At 45.3% G+C, this 20,942-nt stretch overlaps 1 protein-coding gene across 1 annotated transcript in view; it reads left to right on the top strand.

The window, feature by feature from the left end:
- RRP12 (ribosomal RNA processing 12 homolog) overlaps window positions 1-20,942 on the top strand; it is a 1,372,062-nt gene that overhangs the window by 45,162 nt on the left and 1,305,958 nt on the right. Inside the window, exon 3 of the mRNA XM_069611582.1 lies at window positions 2,685-2,768. Coding sequence (XP_069467683.1) covers window positions 2,685-2,768 — 84 coding nt within the window. The remainder of the gene's footprint in view (window positions 1-2,684; window positions 2,769-20,942) is intronic.

A 20,942-nucleotide genomic window follows, 5' to 3' on the forward strand; every position in this document is an offset into this window, starting at 1 on the left:
AGCGTTGGGCCGAAAGCGGCCCTCATCTCAAACATACTCGGTAACAAGGTAGCTGCCACTGATCTTGCTCACTTGTCCCCCTCCGGGGTGTTGTTACCTCCCCGAAACTTTCTTGACCCTTTGTCTCTCCGCCTCTTAGGTCCACGGAGTTTCCAATCTCGGCCTTCGTTTCTTGGAGTGTTTTCATCCTCCCTTTGAGATGCAGGCCTTTATTTCCCTCTCCGACTGTAGTCTGATTCTCGTGCCATCATGTTCGAAAGAGAGCGAGAAGGGGTATCCCCACTGATATCGGGTGTCCCGCTCTTTCAACCATTTTGTCAGGGGACCACACACCCTTCTCAGCGCCAATGTCATGGCAGATGGGTCTTGATATATGGTGACCTGGGCACCGTTGAGTGATCACGCCTCCACGCCTTGCCTTCTCGAGAATCTTTGCTTTGTCCTGGTATCTGTGAAAGCGGGCGAGGACCGATCTCGGGCCTTCTGGTGGTCCATCCGTTCTGTTCTTGGTTCATCAATCTCATCTGCCGCCAAGATTTTGATGATATCATGAAGTGTTGCTTTCAGGCTCTCCTCTGTCTCCCCATCCTGTTGCGGGATCCCAAAAAAGCGTAAATTGTTCCGCCTCTCCCGATTTTCCAGATCATCCATCTTAAGTCTGTATTCCTCTTCCCGCTGTTCGAGATCCGTGATCCTGTGTTCGAGTTGTGTTTGCAATGTATCTATGGAGGCTTGATTGTTTTCTACCCCCTCCAACCTGTCCTCAATCTTATCTATGCGTTGGGTGATTTTGTCAATTTTGCCGCCTATGTTGGCCCCCATATTCTTTATCTCCGTCAGGAGGGCCGCTATGTCACCTTTCGTGGCTGCTGTCTCTCCGTGTGCCACGGGTTCCGTCGCCATCTTGGGGGTGAGGAGTGTGTGGGTGGAGGGAGCGTAAGCGTAACTAGCCAGTTTTATTTTGACTTGCATATACTTGGGTGCCTCACCTCAAAGTCTCGGGTTCGGACAGGCGAGGGTAGGACGTGAGGGCTTACCCCTCAGACTGCGCTGCGACCCCCCCCCCCCCCCCCACCCCCCCACACACGGTTCTTAGTCGTCGGTTAGCGGTGATGTGCTCGCCCTGCAGGAGGGACAAGTTGGCGACACGCTCCAGCAGATAACCTTTGTAATATGCAGGGTCCCTGGCGTAGGGGCAAGATTGGAAGATGTCTCCTCAGTCTCAATTCCAATCAATACCAGGGCTTCACGGGTCTGATTTCGATTGGTTTTTCTCCAGGATGGTGCAGGTGTATTCCGATGCACTATTCTCTGCAGTTTTCACCGTGGGGGCGGGGGGGTGGGTCACGGGGTGGGGGCTCAGGTCACCTCGCAGACCTACGGGGACAGAGCTCACACGGAGGACACCATCCGTGTGTCCCCTGGTGGCCGATCATCGGGCCCTATGTTTTTGACTTGTCAAAGTGGGCAAACTCACAAACCGAAATGCTTTCCAAGAAATGACACTTTTCGATGCTGTTCTACTTGCAATGCTACTTACAGAAACAAGGTTGTGGAAGAATGTTTGGGCCTCTTAATTTTGGTTACATTTTTTCATTACACAAACCTTTATTTCAAATGTTTTCAAGATTTTTTTCAGCTTACATCTGGGTGTCCTTTCTGCAGCCCCGTCCTATTCCTCCCTATGCCTCTCCAAATGCTGCTGTGTATGAAGATTTCTGGAGGCTGTGTCTGCCTGTACATCTCTCCCACTCTTTCTAGCCAGAAAGAAGGTGAAATGTCCACCACTCCTTTGGCAGGGCAAGCTGCCTGACAATGTACTGGTAGAGTCCGCCATCCTAGTGAGATGGACACCAAGTTGATGGATCTATGCTTTGAGGTGGCTAGTTCAACAGACTACAGCACCTGCTCTTCATTTTCAAAAGGCTTCCAAGGAGCTTAATAGTGCCCAGACATACTATATCCTGACCCTTTTAAATTAAAAGGTGCAGTCTCCAAGTGTTGGGAATACCAACACTAAGGTACTAACGCACACCATTGATGAATCCTGAACTCCCACTCCAGGTGTACCTCATAACACCTGTTTAACATATTGTGTAGCTTACATCGTTGCTGTAGTGTGTGTCGGGCCTCATTTATACTTGGATGGACTTTCCTTGTATTCGGGAAATACTTAATTTGGACTGAGTGCTTGTGCCTTCATTTGGGATATTTCAGCGTTATATAGACTTTTTATTTTATTTTTTTACAGCAGAGTCCAGTGGATTTGCTGCAGTGTCTTATTGGGTTTGTCACCCGTTGCTTGTAATTGCATAAACCATCAGTTGTAGTGCGTTTCCTCTACCTGCTGCCCGTTTTCACGAAGTGCTCTTTCACATTTCTATATGGAGCAGTGAATATCAGCCCAGTTGTTTGTAGAGTAGCATTTATCTAAGTATTTTGGGGGACACCTCAGTCAGGCTCTGCAGGCATGAGACCAGGCAAGGCTGTAATATCAACAAACCAATCTTTCATCTTGTGCAATGCTTTTCATCTCTGAAAAGCATTTTTATGAAAATTGTGTTTTAATGTGTTAAAAACAGCAATGACCTACAAACGTTGTTACTTAGAATTGATCTGTATAAAGCCTCCATGTTCCCAGGTTTTCTTGCTGCATAACTGAGCCCTTTCTTTTTCTTTCATAGATATGTGCAGTGCTTGCTGCTGTCACAGAGGTTATTCGCTCTCAGGGAGGCAAAGAGACCGAGACAGAGTACTTTGCTGCATTGGTGAGTGCTTCACAGATTGTATGCTGTAACTTACTACTGAAACATTTAAAAACCGAGTTGTCAGTATATCATTATTTATACAGACCAACCTATCTAAAGGTTACATTTAAGCCTTACGAATGTGCTGGAAAAATCACATTTTCATGGGGCTTTCCGATTAGTTATAGTACACGATTTTGAGACTTATTATATTTTTTTATTTTTTTACTGTGTTATTTACTAAAGGTCTTTAAAATCCCTCACACATTGCAGTTATCAAGTTGTGAATAGTAAAGTGAACTATTTGATGCTAGGCATGAGGGTAAATATGGTTTTAGGAAGGCATGAAAGGATGGGGTCGTGTCGGTCATGGTAGGTTTAGTACTGTTGAAGACCAGTATGTCAAGCGTGTGCTAGGCCTTTGACTGGTATGGCAAGTTTGGGGTCAAAAACCATATGATTGCGTTTCTCAGTACCTGATAAGGAAAGGGAAGAGACAACACGAGATGGGGGCACTCAAGACTTTGGGAAGTTTGTGGGGCTGGGCCTTTTAGTGGGTTGATGAAGCCATTTTGGAGTGAGTCCAGTAACAAGACATTTCCTCAAAGTAGTTGCTATAGTGTCAGTCGGATGCCAGTGAGGGGCCTTGGAGAAATTAATGGATGGTAACCGGTCTGGGCGTGGTAACCTCCACATCTCTGTGGGTGGAAAGTGCGAGTTGTCTGCTAGTTGGAATCGTGACTCATGAAGCAGCGATGTCTGTTCAGGTGCCCATTCAGTATATTGGATATCTGCATGCATTTGTATTCATAGGTTTTCAATCATGTCGTTACCCTTGAATACAGCAATTTTATGGTCATCAAAAATATGATTGGTTCTGTAAATGTTTTTAAAAACGTTCACATCTCATATGGGTAGATGTCAAGTCATAACGTACAGCTGTACAGTGCAGGGATTCGTAGTAAACCAAAAGCAGGCAATACGCACTATCACATACAGCTAAAACCCAATATGCCTTAATCTGCAGACTCCCCCACTTCTCTGCCGGCGGTTGGGCAAGTAGAAAAGCCACAGAGGCCTGGTCTGCACCCCACAGAGAGCCTTATCAATATCGCCTAACCAGATCAAGTCCTCCAACCAAGTCATAGCCACAGGGGGGAACAGAGCTAGGCCATTGTATCAAGAGGCACCTGCACGCTACGATCATGTCGTTGCCTGCAATTTCTGGCTGTTCATTGGTACCCCCCAGGAGCCACTCAAACATACAAAATAGCAAATCACTGGGGGCCTCCTGGACGAACATGCGTGATAGAATCCCTGCCTCCAAGTCTTGCACCCGAGGGCATGACCACATCATATGAAGGAAACCAGCTGCTTCTACATAGCATCTCGGGCACCCATCATCCCTGATGGGTTCAAAAAGGTTGAGTCGAGCAGGGGCAAGGTACGGCCTTAAGCTGGATCAATTGGAGTCTAGTGTTGGATGCGTTGTGCGTACGCTCACAAAGCATTGCCCACTGCTTATCCGTAAAAGAACCAACATCCTCCTCCCATCGGGCCCTGCACTTCAAAGCTACACACAGGGAATCCAGCTGAATCAATCTGTACATGGCAGAGACCCCACGATTTACTGAGTTACTGCAACATGGGCAGCAGAGAGGGGCTCAGCCGGAAAAGAAGAGGACTAGTCTTTAAAAGCTGCCCGCATCCGAAGTATTGAAGCTGTTGGCGAATCCCATTTCCCATCTTGGCTGTAAATTGCTCCTGGGACACAAATGGCCCCTCTGTGTACAAATCAAGCATATGCCCTATGCCCAATCCCCCACTCCAGGACCAAAGCAGCATCACAGGTCGGCTGCAAGCACTTCATATTCCAAAGCTGGGATGTATGGAGTATCGGCTTAAGGATTCTATTCCACGCATGCATGCATGCATGCTACAGGCCACCAGGTCCAATTTGCATTCCTCAGCAACCCTCCTAGACACCAACACACCTTGCAGTGAAAAGGGGCGCACTGAACACTGCTCAGTAGGCACATGAGGGTAAAGGGTAGACCCAGCGTCCAGTAGGACACCAAATGCACCTGTGCTGCGAGGGGAAAAAACTGCTCCATATCCGGTGCCCCAATGCCACTGCGGTCCCATCGGAGAATCAGCGTATCTAGTCGGGAAGCCCTGATCATTTTAACAGTAGAGCAACTGAAAGACATGTGTAAAATCGGGACTCTTACTGTAAAATGAAAGAAAAATGAGTTGATTACAAGGTTGAGTCACTAAAGGTTGGGTAGTAAACCTGTAACACCTACCAACCCAAGAAATGTGGAAAATGATGAGGATGACAGTTCAGAGTCTAACTCGAATCTGGAAGAGGAGTCCGAGGTAGAGGAGTCTCGTGTTAGAAACCCCTCTTTGCCACCGCCTGCCCTTTTGCCTCAACCCATGTCCACTGGGACCCCACAAGGTCCAACATTGAGCCCAGAATTGTTTCTCTTGAAATTAAGAGAATTTAGTTGGAAGCCAAAGGAATAGATGCTCAAATAGAAGCCAAACATCAGAATCACGGAAATGCAGTATGCACTGGATGAAGAGTGTCTATTGAATCTGATTCCCTCCCAGGGTCCTCTAGGTCTTCCAGCCTCAGAAGGACTCGCCTGCCCAAAGAAGCAGTAAGTATGTATGATGTGAAACTTGATATTTTGGATTGGTTGGATGCTTTTGAGTATAATTGTAGGATTCTGGGTCTGACAGGGAATCAGTTGATTCCCTGGCTTTTGTCTAGGCTCCCTCAGGATGCAAGTGATGCTATAAGGGAATTGAGGGAGCTTGAAAGAGAAGAGTATGAAAATATGAAGCTGGCCCTAATATCCAGATTTGGGAAGACTCCTTCCAGTACCTTAAGAGGTTTAGGACCCTCAAAAAGACTGATGGTACCTCTTGGGCTACCTGGGTGTGTGAATGTTTGAACAATGTAGATGGTTGGGTTAAGGGCTACAAAGTGAACTCCTTTGAAGGAATGAGATCTGTTTTTATTAGAATCTATTTTTGATGCTTGCTCTCCTGAGCTGAGACTGCTCTTGGCTGACTCAAGAGATTGATCCCTAGAAGTTGGCAAAGGCTGCTGACTTGTGGGTTGCCGACTGGGCCACTTGCAAGGATTCTGGGGCCACTCGCAAGGATTCTGGGGAAGCAGCACAAGAAAGCGGGAAAAGAGAATTCCAATTTGAACAATCCAAAAGAGGGCCACAAATATAAGAAGGGTAAGTCCCATGGGAAATGTGCTCAGTCTAGTGAAACCTCTGGTGCCAAACCAGAGGGAGGGCAGCAGAAGTCCCCATTCCAAAGAACATTTGGTAAAGGTTATGCTTGTGGGTCAACTGACCATGTGAAAGGGTTCCCAGATATAAGGGTAAAACTTCAGGGGTCCACACTGCCTCCCTAGCCTTCATCCCTGAGGGAGAAGTTAATATGGCAAGTGGTAACTTTCAACTACTGGCTGAAGACCCCATTGGAGTCTCAGCCAGTGTTTTAGTGTCCCTGGGAACAGCAGAATGTGGATTTGTATAACTCCATTCCAGATAACACAAGAATATTACACACGAATATTACAAGGACAGTGTACTTGTGAATGTTCAGGAGACCCCTGCCATTGGAGACACTGGGGCCCGCATTGCAGTTGATGAAAGCTTTTTCAAACCGGAGGATGTTGCGAAGGCACCCAAAGGTCCCACTAAACTTGCTGGAGGCCCAATCCAAATGGTTCTATACTACCAGCTCTCATCCAGTGCAACAATGACTGTAAGAATACCGGTCAGTGTACAAAATGAGATTCCTGGGAGAGTCCTATTGGGGAATGACTTAAACGCCTGGAGTTGTATCAAGCACCCCAAGGCCTCCCCGTAAAAGGAAGCAGGAGCAAGTTGGATGACTCTCAGTGGGAAGTTACAGAAGTACCTATAACTCCCAGTCCACAGGAAGGGCACCCTTCTAATTCCAGGCCAAAGAGACAAAGGGGAAACCCAAGGTCTCGGGAAAGAAGAAAGGCATCACACCTATTCAAAGGACACAGACATCCCCCGAGAGGACAGTCCAAGGTCACCCCAGAGACCCCCTCCACCAGCTGAGGCTGAATGGGAGGACAACTAGAAAATGGTGAACCAGCTACTGGTGAAACAGAGCTCGAGGAAGCCCTTCCCTATGTTGCAGATCTGGATCCTAAAGACCATCCTGAGCTGCAGACTTTGCTGAAGCCTGCCCTAGGTGGTCCACCTTCTGTAAGTAGAGTTAAGTGTCCTTCTCTTGAAGGTCTTCGCCAACGGGCAGCTTCCCAGCTGGAAGGGCAAGAGCCAGGGAAGCATATGCTGTACATAGGATGGCCTCCTCTACAGTGAGCCTATTGAGTCTACCACAGGTGACTACAGAAGACTTGTAGTGCCCCAGGTGGTGAGACCCCAGTTTCTACAGTTGGCCCATAAGAGCCCGCTAACTGGTCAGAGTTTCAAGAAGACCAAAGAGAGGATCTCTGTATTTATACTGGCCCAAGATGGGGTCTGATGTAGATTCATTCTGTAGAAGCCATCGCATTTGCGCCATGCTTCTGGAAGGAGTAGAGGCAAGAATGTCACACCTTTAGTGCCCCTTCAGTGGTGGGAGTTCATTGAGAGGGTAGGGATTGACATTGTTGGTCCCCCTGACCATCCCACTTCAGGCAACTGATTTATATTGGTCTTGGTAGGCCATGCTACAGTAAATACTGAAGCCATACCTATGAGGACAGTTACTGCCCAGGCAGTGGCTAGCCCCCTCCCCCATGGTATCTTTACCAGGGTTGTTTTTTCCTAAGGGGGTCATCTCAGACAGGGGGTCAGATTTGGTGTCACACTACACATACTCAACAGCCTACCATCCCCAAACCAATGGATTGGTGGAGAGGTTTAACATAACTATGAAGAGCATGATGGGTGCTTTAAAAAAGCACCTTGGAAGAAAGTGGGACCTTCTCTATAAGCAAAGAAAAGGTATGGCGGTAGAAGTCCCTCAGGAAGGGGTTGGTTTCAGCCCCCTTGAGCTCCTCTATGGTCATCCGGTTAGAGATCATTTGGCCCTACTCAAGGGAAGGGAAGGGTTAGAGAATGCTCCTTCCCTAACGCCAGTGAGTCCCTGACTATGTGCTAGGACTCCGTAGGAGAATGGCGCAAATGATGATGGAAGCTTTTGATAACTTGAAAGCAGGGCAGGCTCTAGTCAAACATTGGCATTACCAGAAGGCCAACATGGAGTTTACTCCAGACCAGCTTGTTCTAGTTATGGTACCTACACGGCAAAGGGCCTTGCAGGACAAATGGATTGATCCCTTCAAGGTTGTGGGCAAACTTGGAGAGGTCAATTATTTAGTGGACTTGGGCAGTCCCAAAGAGGCCCCCATGGGGGGGGGGGTCCATCACACTAACCGCCTAAAGGCATAAGTTTCCAGACCAGAACTAGGAGCCTTTCTTTAAGCATCTGATCAGGAGGAGGGTGAACCTCTACCCGACCTCCTCTAGACAACCTTTTAGATGGAAAGATTGAAGGAGTGAATATCTCTTTAGATCTGAATCTGCAACAGTAGGAGTGCAAAGCTCTGTTAAATCAGTTTGCCGCCCTGTTTTCACTGACACCGGGCTTGACACCTTGGGGCCAGCACGATATTCTCACTGGTGACTACTGTCTCCATGTCAGACCATGTAAGAACCCACATAAAAGAAGAGGTCAAGTAGATGCTTGATCTTGGGGTAATGGAGCCACCTACAAGTCCATGGGCTAGTCCAGTAGTACTACTACCAAATGCAGGATTCAAGGAATTGAGATTCTGTGTGGATTATAGAGCTCTTAATGCAGTCACGACTGATGCCCCTCCTTTACCTAGGACAGATGAGCTGGTGGGCAAACTTAGTTCAGTCATGTACCTCAGTACATTTTCAAGTACCTCAGTACATTTGACCTAACATCAGGCTATTGGCAAATGGTTCTGACAGACCATGCCAAGGAGAAAACTGCATTTTCCACCCCAGGAGGCCTCTACCAGTTTAAGGTTATGCCTTTTGGACTCAGAAATGCACCTGCTACATTCCAGAGGATGGTGAATCATGTTCTGAATGGGATGGAGTACTTCTGCATGGCATACATGGATGACATTGCAGTGTTTAGCCCCACTTGGGAAGAACTTCTTGAGCTCCTTGGATATGTTTTGCAGGCTTTTGAACAGGCCCATCTGAGCATAAAGGCTAGTAAAGGTCAAATTGGTCGGAGCAAAGTGGTCTACCTTGGACATGAGGTAGGAGGAGGTGAAATAAGGCCATTGCCTAGCAATGGGCAAGCTGTACAAGGCTGGGCCACCCCTACTACTCAAACCCAAGTGAGAGCCTTTCTAGGTCTCGCTGGTTACTATAGGAACTTCATTGAGAACTACGGGACCATAGCTTCTCCCTTGAATGTGATCTCCTCGCCCAAATTCCCCAAGAAGGTCAGGTGGAATGAGGAGTGCACAAAGGCATTTGAAGGACTTAAAGCCCTTTGTCAAGCTCCAGTCGTAACAGTTCCTGACTACGACCAATACTTTATTGTACAAACTGATGCTTTAAATACAGGGATCAGTGCAGTTCTGAGTCAGCTGGATGAGAAAGGCAGGGAACACCCTATCTGCTTAATCAGTAGAACTGAAGGTCCATGAGAAAAGGTGGCCAACTATTGGAACGGGAGTGTTTTGCCATTGTGTGATCTTTGAAGTTTAGACCATTTTTTTTTAAATTTTATTTATTGATTTAGTTGAAATTAACCTTTCAATATTTAACATTCTTAAGAACAAAATTTATAATACATACAATAACATACATTCTAATAAACAAGTGTTAGTACAACATCGAATAACAGGTTACAAAATTCATATCACATGTCACTTCTGTGGAACTAATTAATAAATCCACAACTTATGTACAAACACATGTGTGATATACGGGAATTACAAAATTTAAGACTCATTTTAACTCAAAGTACAATATTTCATAAATTAAAAAATAAAAAAAAACAAATTGTCTCACACCTTTCAGATGCGAATATCTTTCTTGTGTATATAGGCCCCTATCCTCTCAATACTGGCCAATGTGTGCGGTATTATTTACACCATGCCAGCTTCTAATTGCAACCCTTCCAAAAAGTTGACAGTGGCTATTTGTAGTGGCAAAAAAGAACTAACCAAGATTATGGCCCAGCACATCTTCTCTGTCAAATTACCCAAGTATTTACAATATTTGGTGAAATGTATTTGTCGACGATTACATAACAGAGCACTCTGTTATCAGATGTTCTAAAGTCTCTATGGAATCTGTGTGATGACAGTAACGACAGATGTTATCTTGTGCATGTAGAAGGTGCTGCTTTATCAAAACCTCCTTTGTGTGCCATAAGTTAAATCGAAGGTGTAAAATTGCCAATCTATACTTGGGTGTAGGAGCTCTCTCTAGGTAATTAGGTGAAGTACGTACTTTCCTTGGTGGAAATCTAATACTGTCACCCCCTTCGGTAGCTGCAACAGAGCACCTGAGTCACTATCCAATCTACTTGGTATAGTTTCTCTTTGGCCTTATTCGGATTGAGTAACAACAATTCAATCGAAATATCACTTGAGTCAAGTATTTGAGAAATTTTATTGACCCACTTGACCATAAAGGGGAGAGTAGTTGAAAACATGTATGCAGACAATGATTTTAAGATAATGTCGCTACCTGTTGAGATTATGCATTTCCTGAGGAGGGAACAGTCTCCATTTATACAGTGCGGACAAAGAAATTAGGCCCAACTCCCATCTTAGCCAAGAAATTGGAACACATGTAGGCGAGTGTAAAACTTCCCGTGAAAATTTGGCTTCCCATAGATTGAATTGAAAGCATGTGTCACTTGGCAAAGTTTCAAGGCCATATAATAGTACTGGAGTGGCTTTCTGGGTCCAATAGAGCCACGCAGGACTAATAGAAAATTTCCCAAATCTAAACCTAACGATCTTAGTTTGTGCTATGGCTGTGTCCAATTTTCTTCGCACTGCAGCAAGTTGACCTTGTGGATTGCAAATACCTTCAAAACACATACCCAAGTATGTATACTGTGTTACTATTTCTAAGGGTATTTGATTGATTGACCATTTAAAACAGCGCATAGTGGTCCTCCCAAGCACACATTTGACAATTCTTTTTTGTGTATTTACTCTAAGTTCATTAAGCTGAATGTATGTTTGGAAGGCTGTCAAAAGTCTTTGAAACCCTAGCTGGGTTTTTGAAATAAGCACGAGATCATCAGCATACATGACTGCTTTAACCGCGTGTCTGCCTATTTTGGGAGAACCTGGGATTATTTGGCAAAAGGCATCTTTCAGATCATGTACAAAGTAATTAAATACTGAAGACGCTAAAAGGCAACCCTGTTTCAATCCTTGCGCCGTCTTTATGGGGGCTGAAAGAGCGCCTTCTAAAGAAAGGCGTACATTGATTTATCAGAATGAAGAGCATGAATAATTTCCACTAATGTTGTTGGGCACTGATCTCTCAGTTTTTTCATGCGAAGTACACGAGAAATGGAATCAAAGGCGGAGTGCAAGTCCACAAATGCGAAAAATATTGCTTGTTTTATGGACTGGCACTGCGCCTTGATTGCATTCAAGCATAACTGGTTGATTTGCGTTCCCATACCTGGAACAAACCCTGTTTGTGAAGGGTCTCGCAATCCACTGTGTTGTGTCCATTTGTTAAAGTCCTGGAGCACCAGTTTCGTAAATTATTTTCCCTGGTGTGTCTAACAAAGCTATGGGCCGAAAGCTTTGCGGACACGAGCGGTCTCCCTTCTTGACAATTGGTATAATCACGGAGGTCTTCCACGACAATGGAATGGGTGGACATTAACATTCTAAAGATGTGATCTAAAATTAGGGCCCACTCGGCGATATTGGTTTTAAATGTGGCATTCGAAATGCCATCAGGGCCGGCCACCCTCGAGGTACTTGCGCTCCGTATAAGGTCCTCAATACTTTGTGGTGAAAATTTCAACGACCATGTGCCTGATGATGGTCGCTCTATCTGATTAGTTGAAAATAAAGGATCAGCATACAGGTTGGAAAAAATTTCGATCCAGCTGTGTTTTTACGGCCATGAGTTGTGCCGATGCTTGCAAATTCTGCACTTGATTGTTTAGTAAGATCCACATTTGGCCCGAATTTTTACCTGCCATTAGCTGATCCATGTGCTCACTATCTTGTTGGAAAATGTTTCTTCGATCTAATCCAATTTTTATATTGGCATTTTGCATGCTTCAACTCTTCGAGCCATGTTGGCCCATGGGTTACTATTATGGTGGTTCTTGCATGTCTATAGACTGCCCGTTGTCGTCGAATCTCAATTTCAAAACTAGGTTTGTGTTTTATCTGACCTTGTGAAGGAATAGTAATCGTATTAGTAAATGTAATAGGAGCTCAGTGTACTGTAGTGGATTGAGCGTCTTAGCCTATCGCCATAGCATAGAAAAAAAATGCAAACACTGATGGATCATTCCATTTGAGACGAGTTTTGGATGAATTAACCACGTTTGGCGTATAGGTTGGTTTATGAAGGGAGTCAGTATTGGCTGCGATCAGAAGTAATAGAAGTTTATGATCACTATATTGTGTCTCAAACATCTCTAGCCTCTGAACTTGTTGAAACAACAACCGAACTACATAAATGTAGTTGATGGTACTGGAGCTCGTCTGACGGGACCATGTGGTATTGAGTGGAAAATCCCCACATAGTGCCCCATTTACCATCTGAAAATGTCTGTCTGACATAAAGATCATCCAGTCCCGGGCCTCCCTAGAGTTTTTTTTTTGAAGACCAGCAATCTAGGTTCAAATCACCTAGAATGATGGTATGTGTAATGTTGTCAGAAATATTAATTTGATGTAAAATTCGGCCCAGGCTAGTGTAGAAAGCCTGATCCGTCATAGCTACCGGATTGCGGTATATCTTCACCAGAGCTATGATTTGAAAACCATATGTAATTTTAACTAATAGAATGTAAGCACTTCCTGTGGCCCAGTTTGTGATTGTAAGACCTTTGTGTATATTGACCGCCACCACCAATCCTGAAGACGGTCTACCGCCAGTAGGCAATGCAGGCAATAGAACCAGTTCAAAACCATCCCATACTGGTGGTTCTAACATCCACGTTTCTTGTAACGCAAATATATGGATGGATTCTTGTAAATGGGCCAGCGAGGTTTGTAAATGAGAATGACCCCTGGAATTCCAACTTGCAATGTTCAACGTTGGAGTACTAGATATTGATGGTTACGAACATTTGTCTAAGGAGGTAGCATTCATTCTTCTTTCTGCCATATGTATACTTTGATATGTTTGGTTTCGGACCAGTTCTTAGTATTTATGTATTATGCTCCGGGTCTTCTGCCAATAAAAAACCCATATCAAATAAGTTCATTCTTTCTTGCCATAACAGATTAGTCACTATCCCAGACGGAATCCATAGCCTGATAATCGAATTGGATGAATCTGATATAAATTCAATTCGTGCATGTCATGTGAATCAATGTCTCGAAGGGCACTCACATCACTGAAGATTTTGAGCACACTGCTATGATTTAGTACGTAACTGGGGAAGTTGCCCTCTCTACATTTCAGAATAAGGGGGTGCATTTTCCCAGACCTATTATGCAAGACTTGGGTAGACCCAGGAGTACTTATTCCCAGGTCATGGCTTGATGGATGTGCTGGCATAGGGAGTGGTGGGTTATTAGACATCAGATCAGGAACCATATTGTGCACTTTGGAACCAGAGGGGACAACCTCCACCGGACATTTCAATAGGTTCCCCTGTTGTGTCACTGTTGTAGTATTCCTACCCGGACCAAGTCCCACTGAATTGCCTGCCAAATAGGCATCAATCATCTGCTTAATTGTCACGGTGCTAACCTTTGAGGGTCCTGTGACTTGGGAGGCAGAGGGTTCTCGCAACTGATTTGGCACGTTCTTTGAAGTTTCTAATGTGGCTTGTGTTACTTTCCACTTGTATCATAATCAAGGAAGGCGACTAAATCATTTAGTGGTGAATGGGGAAGTGGAGGCATAGTACACATTGCTAGTTCACTAATGTTGTGTGTTTTGCCCTTTATTGGTGGGTACTCCAAACTCATTCCTACTGGACATTGCATTACAAGGAGGTTCAGCAGAGGAATATTCATATGTCTTAATTGGTGGGACAGTACCGCCAATTGCACGAAAAAATGCATTCAATGTGTGCTTTGCGACTCTGGAACCTATGATGTTCTTGGGTTTCTTAGTCAGAATCTTAAGTCCCTGTATAGGTGCTCGTGCCGTTTTTTTCTCTTTTTTTTGGCACCTATATGTGGATTTTTTATAACTCCATTCCCAGTACCCATTTGTTCACCATCTGCCGATAAATCAATGTAGGAAGCGTCTTGAGTCTTAGATGGTGATACATGTGGGGATGCCGCAAGAACTGGACGGATAATGTCCACAATGATGGGCAAGGACGGTATGTAGGTCTCGCCCCCTGTATTGCTCTGCGGTGTCATCGTCGGCCTCAATTGTGGTGAAGGCCCCTTAGTTGGCACCTCTTGGGGCATTGCTGGTTGCCTAATCTTACAATCAGCTAGAAGTTGGTGGTTGCAATCAAGCCTCTGTAATATGTTTAACATTACCATCTGGGACTCCATTTTTACTTCTACAGACTCAAACAATTTAAACAAACTCAGCACAGAGGTATTGATGGCAGTTAATGCTAGTTCAGATAAGACTGTATTAGCTGGACTGTGGATATGTTAGTGACTCTCGTACGGATCTAGCCTCCCTGGGTGTAGGCTGGGCAAAGGAAGGCAAAGCAGAACGAGATAATGAGACCGTGGATGCAAGTACACTTATAATCTCTAGACATTTCTAAATCTTCTATAGTAGAAATCGGTGATTCACATTGACTCGCATAGATTGAGATTTCCGAACTGTCTTCATGTTTCGGATAGGGAATAGGTGACCGCATTGATGGAATACCCAGGCCAGGGTTCACTTCTTTGACTTCATAGATTCAAGTAGAGTATGGTCAGGTATGGGGCGCCCTGCCTGCCCTTGCAAATATGTGGATTCTTGTTGTATTGTATTAGATGCATGTAATGCTGCTACGCCCGACTTGACTATAACATTAGTGTTTTGACCAAAGTCAGGCTGGCTTGAACTCACTACTTTGAGCCATATGGCACCCTTGATTATCAAGCCGTGTGTTCACAGGCGTTATCATTATTGCAGTGTGGGAAGAGTGAACAGGTTTTAACAATGGCGTTGTGCGAACACCAGGTGTAATGACATTGGCTGACATTGCCGGCATATGCGATTTTAAAGTATACATTTATGTCCACAATCCTCAGTACTGTCGAAGTTTGAACAAATGGCTGCAATACAAAACCTGATTAGTTAGTACCAAAACCACTGCCAACAATCCATGCCGCCAGCCGCGCCAAAGCGGTACTTGTTGGAGTACTTGCCCGAGTAAGCAAGTTTATATAGGAAGTGATGCTTTCCAAGCGGGCGCCAATCCCGGTGTTTGAAGCGGGACTAGCAACGTGCACACTAGTCTGTCAATCACTTTGTTTCCTTTGTAACAACGCCTCCGTCGTAGCTCAATCCAGCCAGAGAAGCGCAAGAAGCGGCAAAGCGGTACTTGTTTGAGTACTTGCCCGGGTATGGATGTACTTTTGTCATTCAAAAAGACCACCAACCCTTGAGATGGTTAAATTGTTAAGGTGGTCAATCAGCCTCCAGGGGTTTGATTTCACCATAGAACACAGGTCGGTTACCAGACATTTGGTCGAAAGACAAATGGTCTTGTTTTTTTTTTTTGTATTTACATGCTGATGGTCTCTCGAATATGACCAACTGGATTAGCAGATTCATCCGGGAGTGGATAAAATCCTCCTGTCCTTATTCTGGGGTGACAAGCGTTGGGGACAATTCTCATTTGTGTTAATTCTCTTCTACCTTAGAGACCCCCAGCTCTTTTGCTGGTCTACCGGACTTTTAATTGTTATCCTGGAGTAAGACCTTTTTCTCACTCTTGTATTTTTATTTGTGAACCCTGTGTTTCTTTTGGTTTTGGAGTCTGACAAACTCCATAGGCATAATCTTTTTGTATTGTGACACACTGCACCCTCAGTGCAGTGTCACATATGAGTCCTTTGGATTTCTCTTAAGGTTTAAATACCTTCTCTTGGATAAACTGTTTCCAAGAGCAGTAACGTGAAACTGACTTTACATACCTTTTTGCTACCCTGTAGATCCAGCACAAACAATCTTATGTGGAGTGCTGGGGAGATATTTGTCTACCTTCCAATGTAACATTTTATATTACCCTTTCTACAATTGGTGGCAGTGGTTTATCTTTCCTACTATTGTGCGTTTTTACCGCAGACTGAATCCTCAGCTGCAGTATTGCACCCATGTGTGCCCATTTTGTGAAAATGGCCCAGTCTTCTTTTTTTGGCTATTTCTTGTTGGATAGGCCCTTCTTGAGATTTACTCTGCGTGCCAAACCAGGTTTGATCCCTTTGTCTTGGGCAGGATTCACTGGTGAAGCCCGCCTCTGGCTCCAGCATGTCTGGCAGGACAGGAAGCGAGGGAGGTGCCCAAAACTCCCTGTGCTTAGTCTCCTTGGTTACAGGAATGCACCCATAGGTGATTGGCTGGCTGTCCTTGGAGGACGGCCACCCTGTTGTGTGAGTGACCGCTAGGTTGCGAATGAATGGGAGAGCCTTGCATAAGGCAGGCAGTCGACCACTGGACGGAGTAACCGAAGAAGAAACTGGAAGAGAAGCTTACTACACCCTCCTGGACCTTTGGTTTGCCTGGTGAAGCCCTGCTGCGGTGCTAAAGCTCAGAATTCCTACTAGAGAAGTCCAGAAAGGACGACTTCTCCCCTTGGGTTGGTGGGACCAATCGACCTCAAGACAAACTTGCCTGGGACCCCCTCCCCCTTTCTCTGCTGGCTGTACTTCTTTGCTGCTGCAGGAACCGAGTGCCAGGGGACAGGAACACCAGGTGTCGTGCATCGCCTTTAAGCTGGACCCGAGCTCTATGAAGATCCCAAGGACTACCTCGAAGCAGGACTATCCAAGGCTGCACCACATCAACAGCATGCTGGACCCCAGAAGCAAGTAGAGCCCATAAGGTGTCCAAAAACCATGGTGGTGCTATTTGCGAATAGCTGAAACCGCAAAGTGCCACTGATCTGGAGTGTGCCCATTGCTGCCGCCGACCTTCAAACCGTAGTGCAGGAGTCCCCAGACGTCCTTCCCCTTGTCCCCACGACTGAGGCCCAGGAACTACAGGACCTGCAGGACTTCAACAGGAATGGAAGCCAGCTGGAACCTTTTCTTCAGACTCAGATTTCAGTCACCCACCACTTCCTGTCCTGCCAGTCACTCGGAGACCCTTGAAGACAAAGGGACGAGATAATCCTCCCCTACCCAGAAAGAGAGAAAGTCCTCTTGTTCAGGGCTTAAAGTAAGACCATCATTTTGGGGAAAATGGTGTCCCTTGTGTCCCCTACCACAGCTGCAAAGACAGCATGTGATAATGTTCACACAGTTGTGCAAAAGGTACACTGCCACCAGCCTGAGCAAATGGGCCTGTCACAGTAAAACAAAGTTACTGGAGAATTGAGAGAAGGTATACATTGTCTCCCCTCAGCACTCCATTTAAGGTGGGGTATGTTGATCTAAAAAAACATAAGGGATAAAAAATATCCCCTAGCCCTGATAACTTTAGGAGCCAGTCAGCAAAATGAGGAGACAAGGGGGTGAGGGGGCTCTAGGAGCTTCCAGTAGCACTGCACAGAAGGTGTGGTGTGCTGCTTTAGTAAACTGGCCTTGACTCGAAATAGAATTGCTAAAAAGTGGTAGAAAAGGTTGCATAACCAGAGTAAAAAGGAGAGTGAGTAGAGATGTTGGGAGGAGGGGGGGGCTCCCACTCACTCAGGGGATTAGCAAACAATCCAGGTGTTCTTCAGAATAGTGCTGGGGGATTCAGAGTGGAGATTTCACACAAGAAAGGAAATCTACCCGAACAATGAAAAGAGCAGGTTGCTGATCTTAGAGGGTGGGACAAAGTGATGGGGTGATTCAGTGTTGCAATGAAGCCCCTGTTTAAGTGTGTTGAGGGCTACAGGCACTTTGGTGAGCCACCTCCAGGAAACTGAATTGGAAGTAATCAGTGGATCCACCTAATAATAGACTGAGCAGGAAATTAAGCCAGTATAATAAGGCACTTGATTATTTACACTAAAATAGATTGCTGGTTTTGCCTTTTTTTTGGAAGATAGAAAGCTTATACTGAATATCTAATTTTGGCGTCATTTGCTGAAGTTCCTCTTTTAAGAGCAATATCCCCTAGAGACAGATTGGTTGGAGTTTATCGACCCGAATAAAACGGACATGGTTGCCCTTGATGTTGCCACAAGAATCGTATGACGCCATACTCTGAGAATTCTCCCTGTTAAGACAGTTGGGATATGATATTATGCCTTATAAACCACCCAATAAGAGCGAGTAAGTCGGGGAGTAGGATGTCTCTCTAAATGGGATTAAGTACATTGCGATTTTCGTTAATGTTGTACGGGAAATGGAGAAGTGCAACTGGTGCAGGGTTTGAATCCACAGAAGTTGGACCATAACGACTTGTTGTGGCTTGCAGGTGCCTTGTGAACTACTGGAAAAATGAACACTCATGTTATGCAGCATAGCCGTTAGTACAATGGATACAAATTGTTTCTTGGAATACCTGTGGTAATATGCAGCTTTTTACAAACCCTAAAGTAGTCGCCTTTTTAAAACAAATTTTTTTTTTTTTTAATTTGACTGGGAAATTGCCCCACGTTAGATGGTTACTCCATAACCTTCAGCCAGCTTTAAAAAAAAACTGGGGGGGTGTGTAGGGGGTTGCCCTTCTGGCAGTCTTATGATTATTAAATCATGTATGGGAATTGTTGTGCATTATTATTATACACAGCAAGGGTTTCTAGCCATAAAACTGGCGTTGTCACTTTCCCCGTAAAGAGCATGCTGCTGATTATGAATATATACTGGCATGTGGGCATTTGTAATTTAATACATTGTTAGGAAAACGTTCCAAATTCGTAAGTGGGTGGATAGGGTGGAGAGCTAATTTTCAATGGCTCCTCTGCTTTGTTATTGAGGGTAAGATAATACCTAAACTAATCTATGGGATCAAGGTGTTGCAGCAACCTTGGGTCTTGATGGCCTCAGTATGCTGGAAGGATTGATATGACATAGGGGGCTAAGATTACCAAATTACGTACTGATTTCCTCAATTCCGTATGACCTGGGTCTTAAATCTGTTAGAGCAAAATGGAGATACTTTATTGTACTACAGCTTAAATGGTTGGAAATATCGCTCTATGGGAACGTGGATCTCATATTAAACAAATGATAATATTTTCAAATATGTTGGTAGAATTTGGAGCGAGTCCCAACAAAATCTATCTAATCCTAGTAAAATTAAATTGGCCTTATACCAAACTGATTGGTGTAGCACTTTGGACAAATTCCATAGTGTTGTGTCATGAGCAAAGTTAGGACAAATATTCAAATGGGGCACTGCGGATCCAAATTTACCTACACACAATTAATTCCTATGGTTTAGGATTAATAGTTAAAGGCCACTTGCTGAAGGACCTTTTGTATAAGGGGGAACGAGGGGCAACTGGGCAATAATTTGCAGGGGGTTTCTTCATATGGGTAGGACAGCTGCAGATTTCAAGGCCCAGGGGAAGATTCAGCGCGTGGCGAGAGGTTAAAGACTGCAGAGAGGTATGGGCAGGCGGTTGAGATTCTGTTTTTGACCATTTGTGGAGCAAATGGCCCCAGGAGTGCTGGGGCCATCAATATATCAATGTTCATGTCAAATACTATTTGGATCCCCCCCCAGAAAGTCATTCAGTACAATAGGCTAGGATAAAGTCTTATATAGGATGAAGCACCTCTGAAAGGGGAAAAGTCTTTGCACAATGTTTTAGAAGTCTTTTGAAGAAAAGAATCAAATGTAGGGCCACAGCTGATTAGACTTGAGTGGTAGAAGATGTAAGCAACTCTACAGCAAGAGGTAAGTTCTCTCAGACTTTGTACAGTACCTTTTGAAATGAAGAAAAGATGCAGCAGATGACTCCTGTTCCTGGGCAGCTCTGCATGTCTCGCTGTTCCTGGGCCTCAGTCGTGGGGACATGAGGGAGGACGTCGGGGAGACTGCTGCAATGCACTGGGACAGTCAAAACTCGCAACCGTCAAACTTCACTTTCAGTGGCTGTTCAGTGTTTCAGCTCCTTTCGTCTACCGCAAATAGCAACACTGCGGTTCCTGGCTGCTGAGATGGACTTTCCTTGCACTCTGTTGAGGGGGGCTCAAGCTCGGTCAGTCCTGCTTCCTGGGAGTCCAGAGGATCTTCCTGGAGCTCTTGGCCAGCTTAAAAGCAACGCAAACAATCTGGTGTTCCTCTCCCTGGCTATACGGTTTCCAGCAGCAACTCTGGAAATTCAACCAGCTCTGAGATGGATGGCCAGGTGGCTTACTTTGGAGTTGATTGGTCCCACCAAATCAAGGGGAGAAGTCGTCCTTGCAGGGGCTTCTCGGTCTATGCGAACTTGGCGTTTCGGCACTGCAGCAGGGCTTAACCGGGCAAACCAATGGTCCAGGAGTTTGCCGCAGGCGTCCTTCAAGTTCTTCTTCGGCTCCTTCGTCTAGTGGTCAACTCTGCCTTCCAAGCCAAAAGCCTCGCCTTTTATTTAGTTCTCTCCCATTCATTCCAGCCTAGCTGCCAGTCAGCCAGCAGGGTGGCTATCCTTGCCGGACAGTCAGCTGGCCAATCACCAGAGTGCATTTGGGTCTCCTAGGAGAATAAGCACAGGGAGTCCCGGCACCGCCCTCACTTCCTGCCTACCCCAGACACCCTGGAGCCAGAGGCGGGCTTCACTCGCGAATCCTGCCAAAGGCAAAGCAAACAATGGGACCAAACCTCGTTTGGCGCACAGAGTAAATCTCAAGAAGGACCTTTCCACAAAGAAATGGCGAAAAAAGACGGGCCATTTTGACAAAAATGGCACCCATGG

Source organism: Ambystoma mexicanum, chromosome 8 (genome assembly GCF_040938575.1).
Source record: "Ambystoma mexicanum isolate Mex_15411 chromosome 8, UKY_AmexF1_1, whole genome shotgun sequence".
NCBI classification, from domain to species: Eukaryota; Metazoa; Chordata; class Amphibia; order Caudata; family Ambystomatidae; genus Ambystoma; species Ambystoma mexicanum.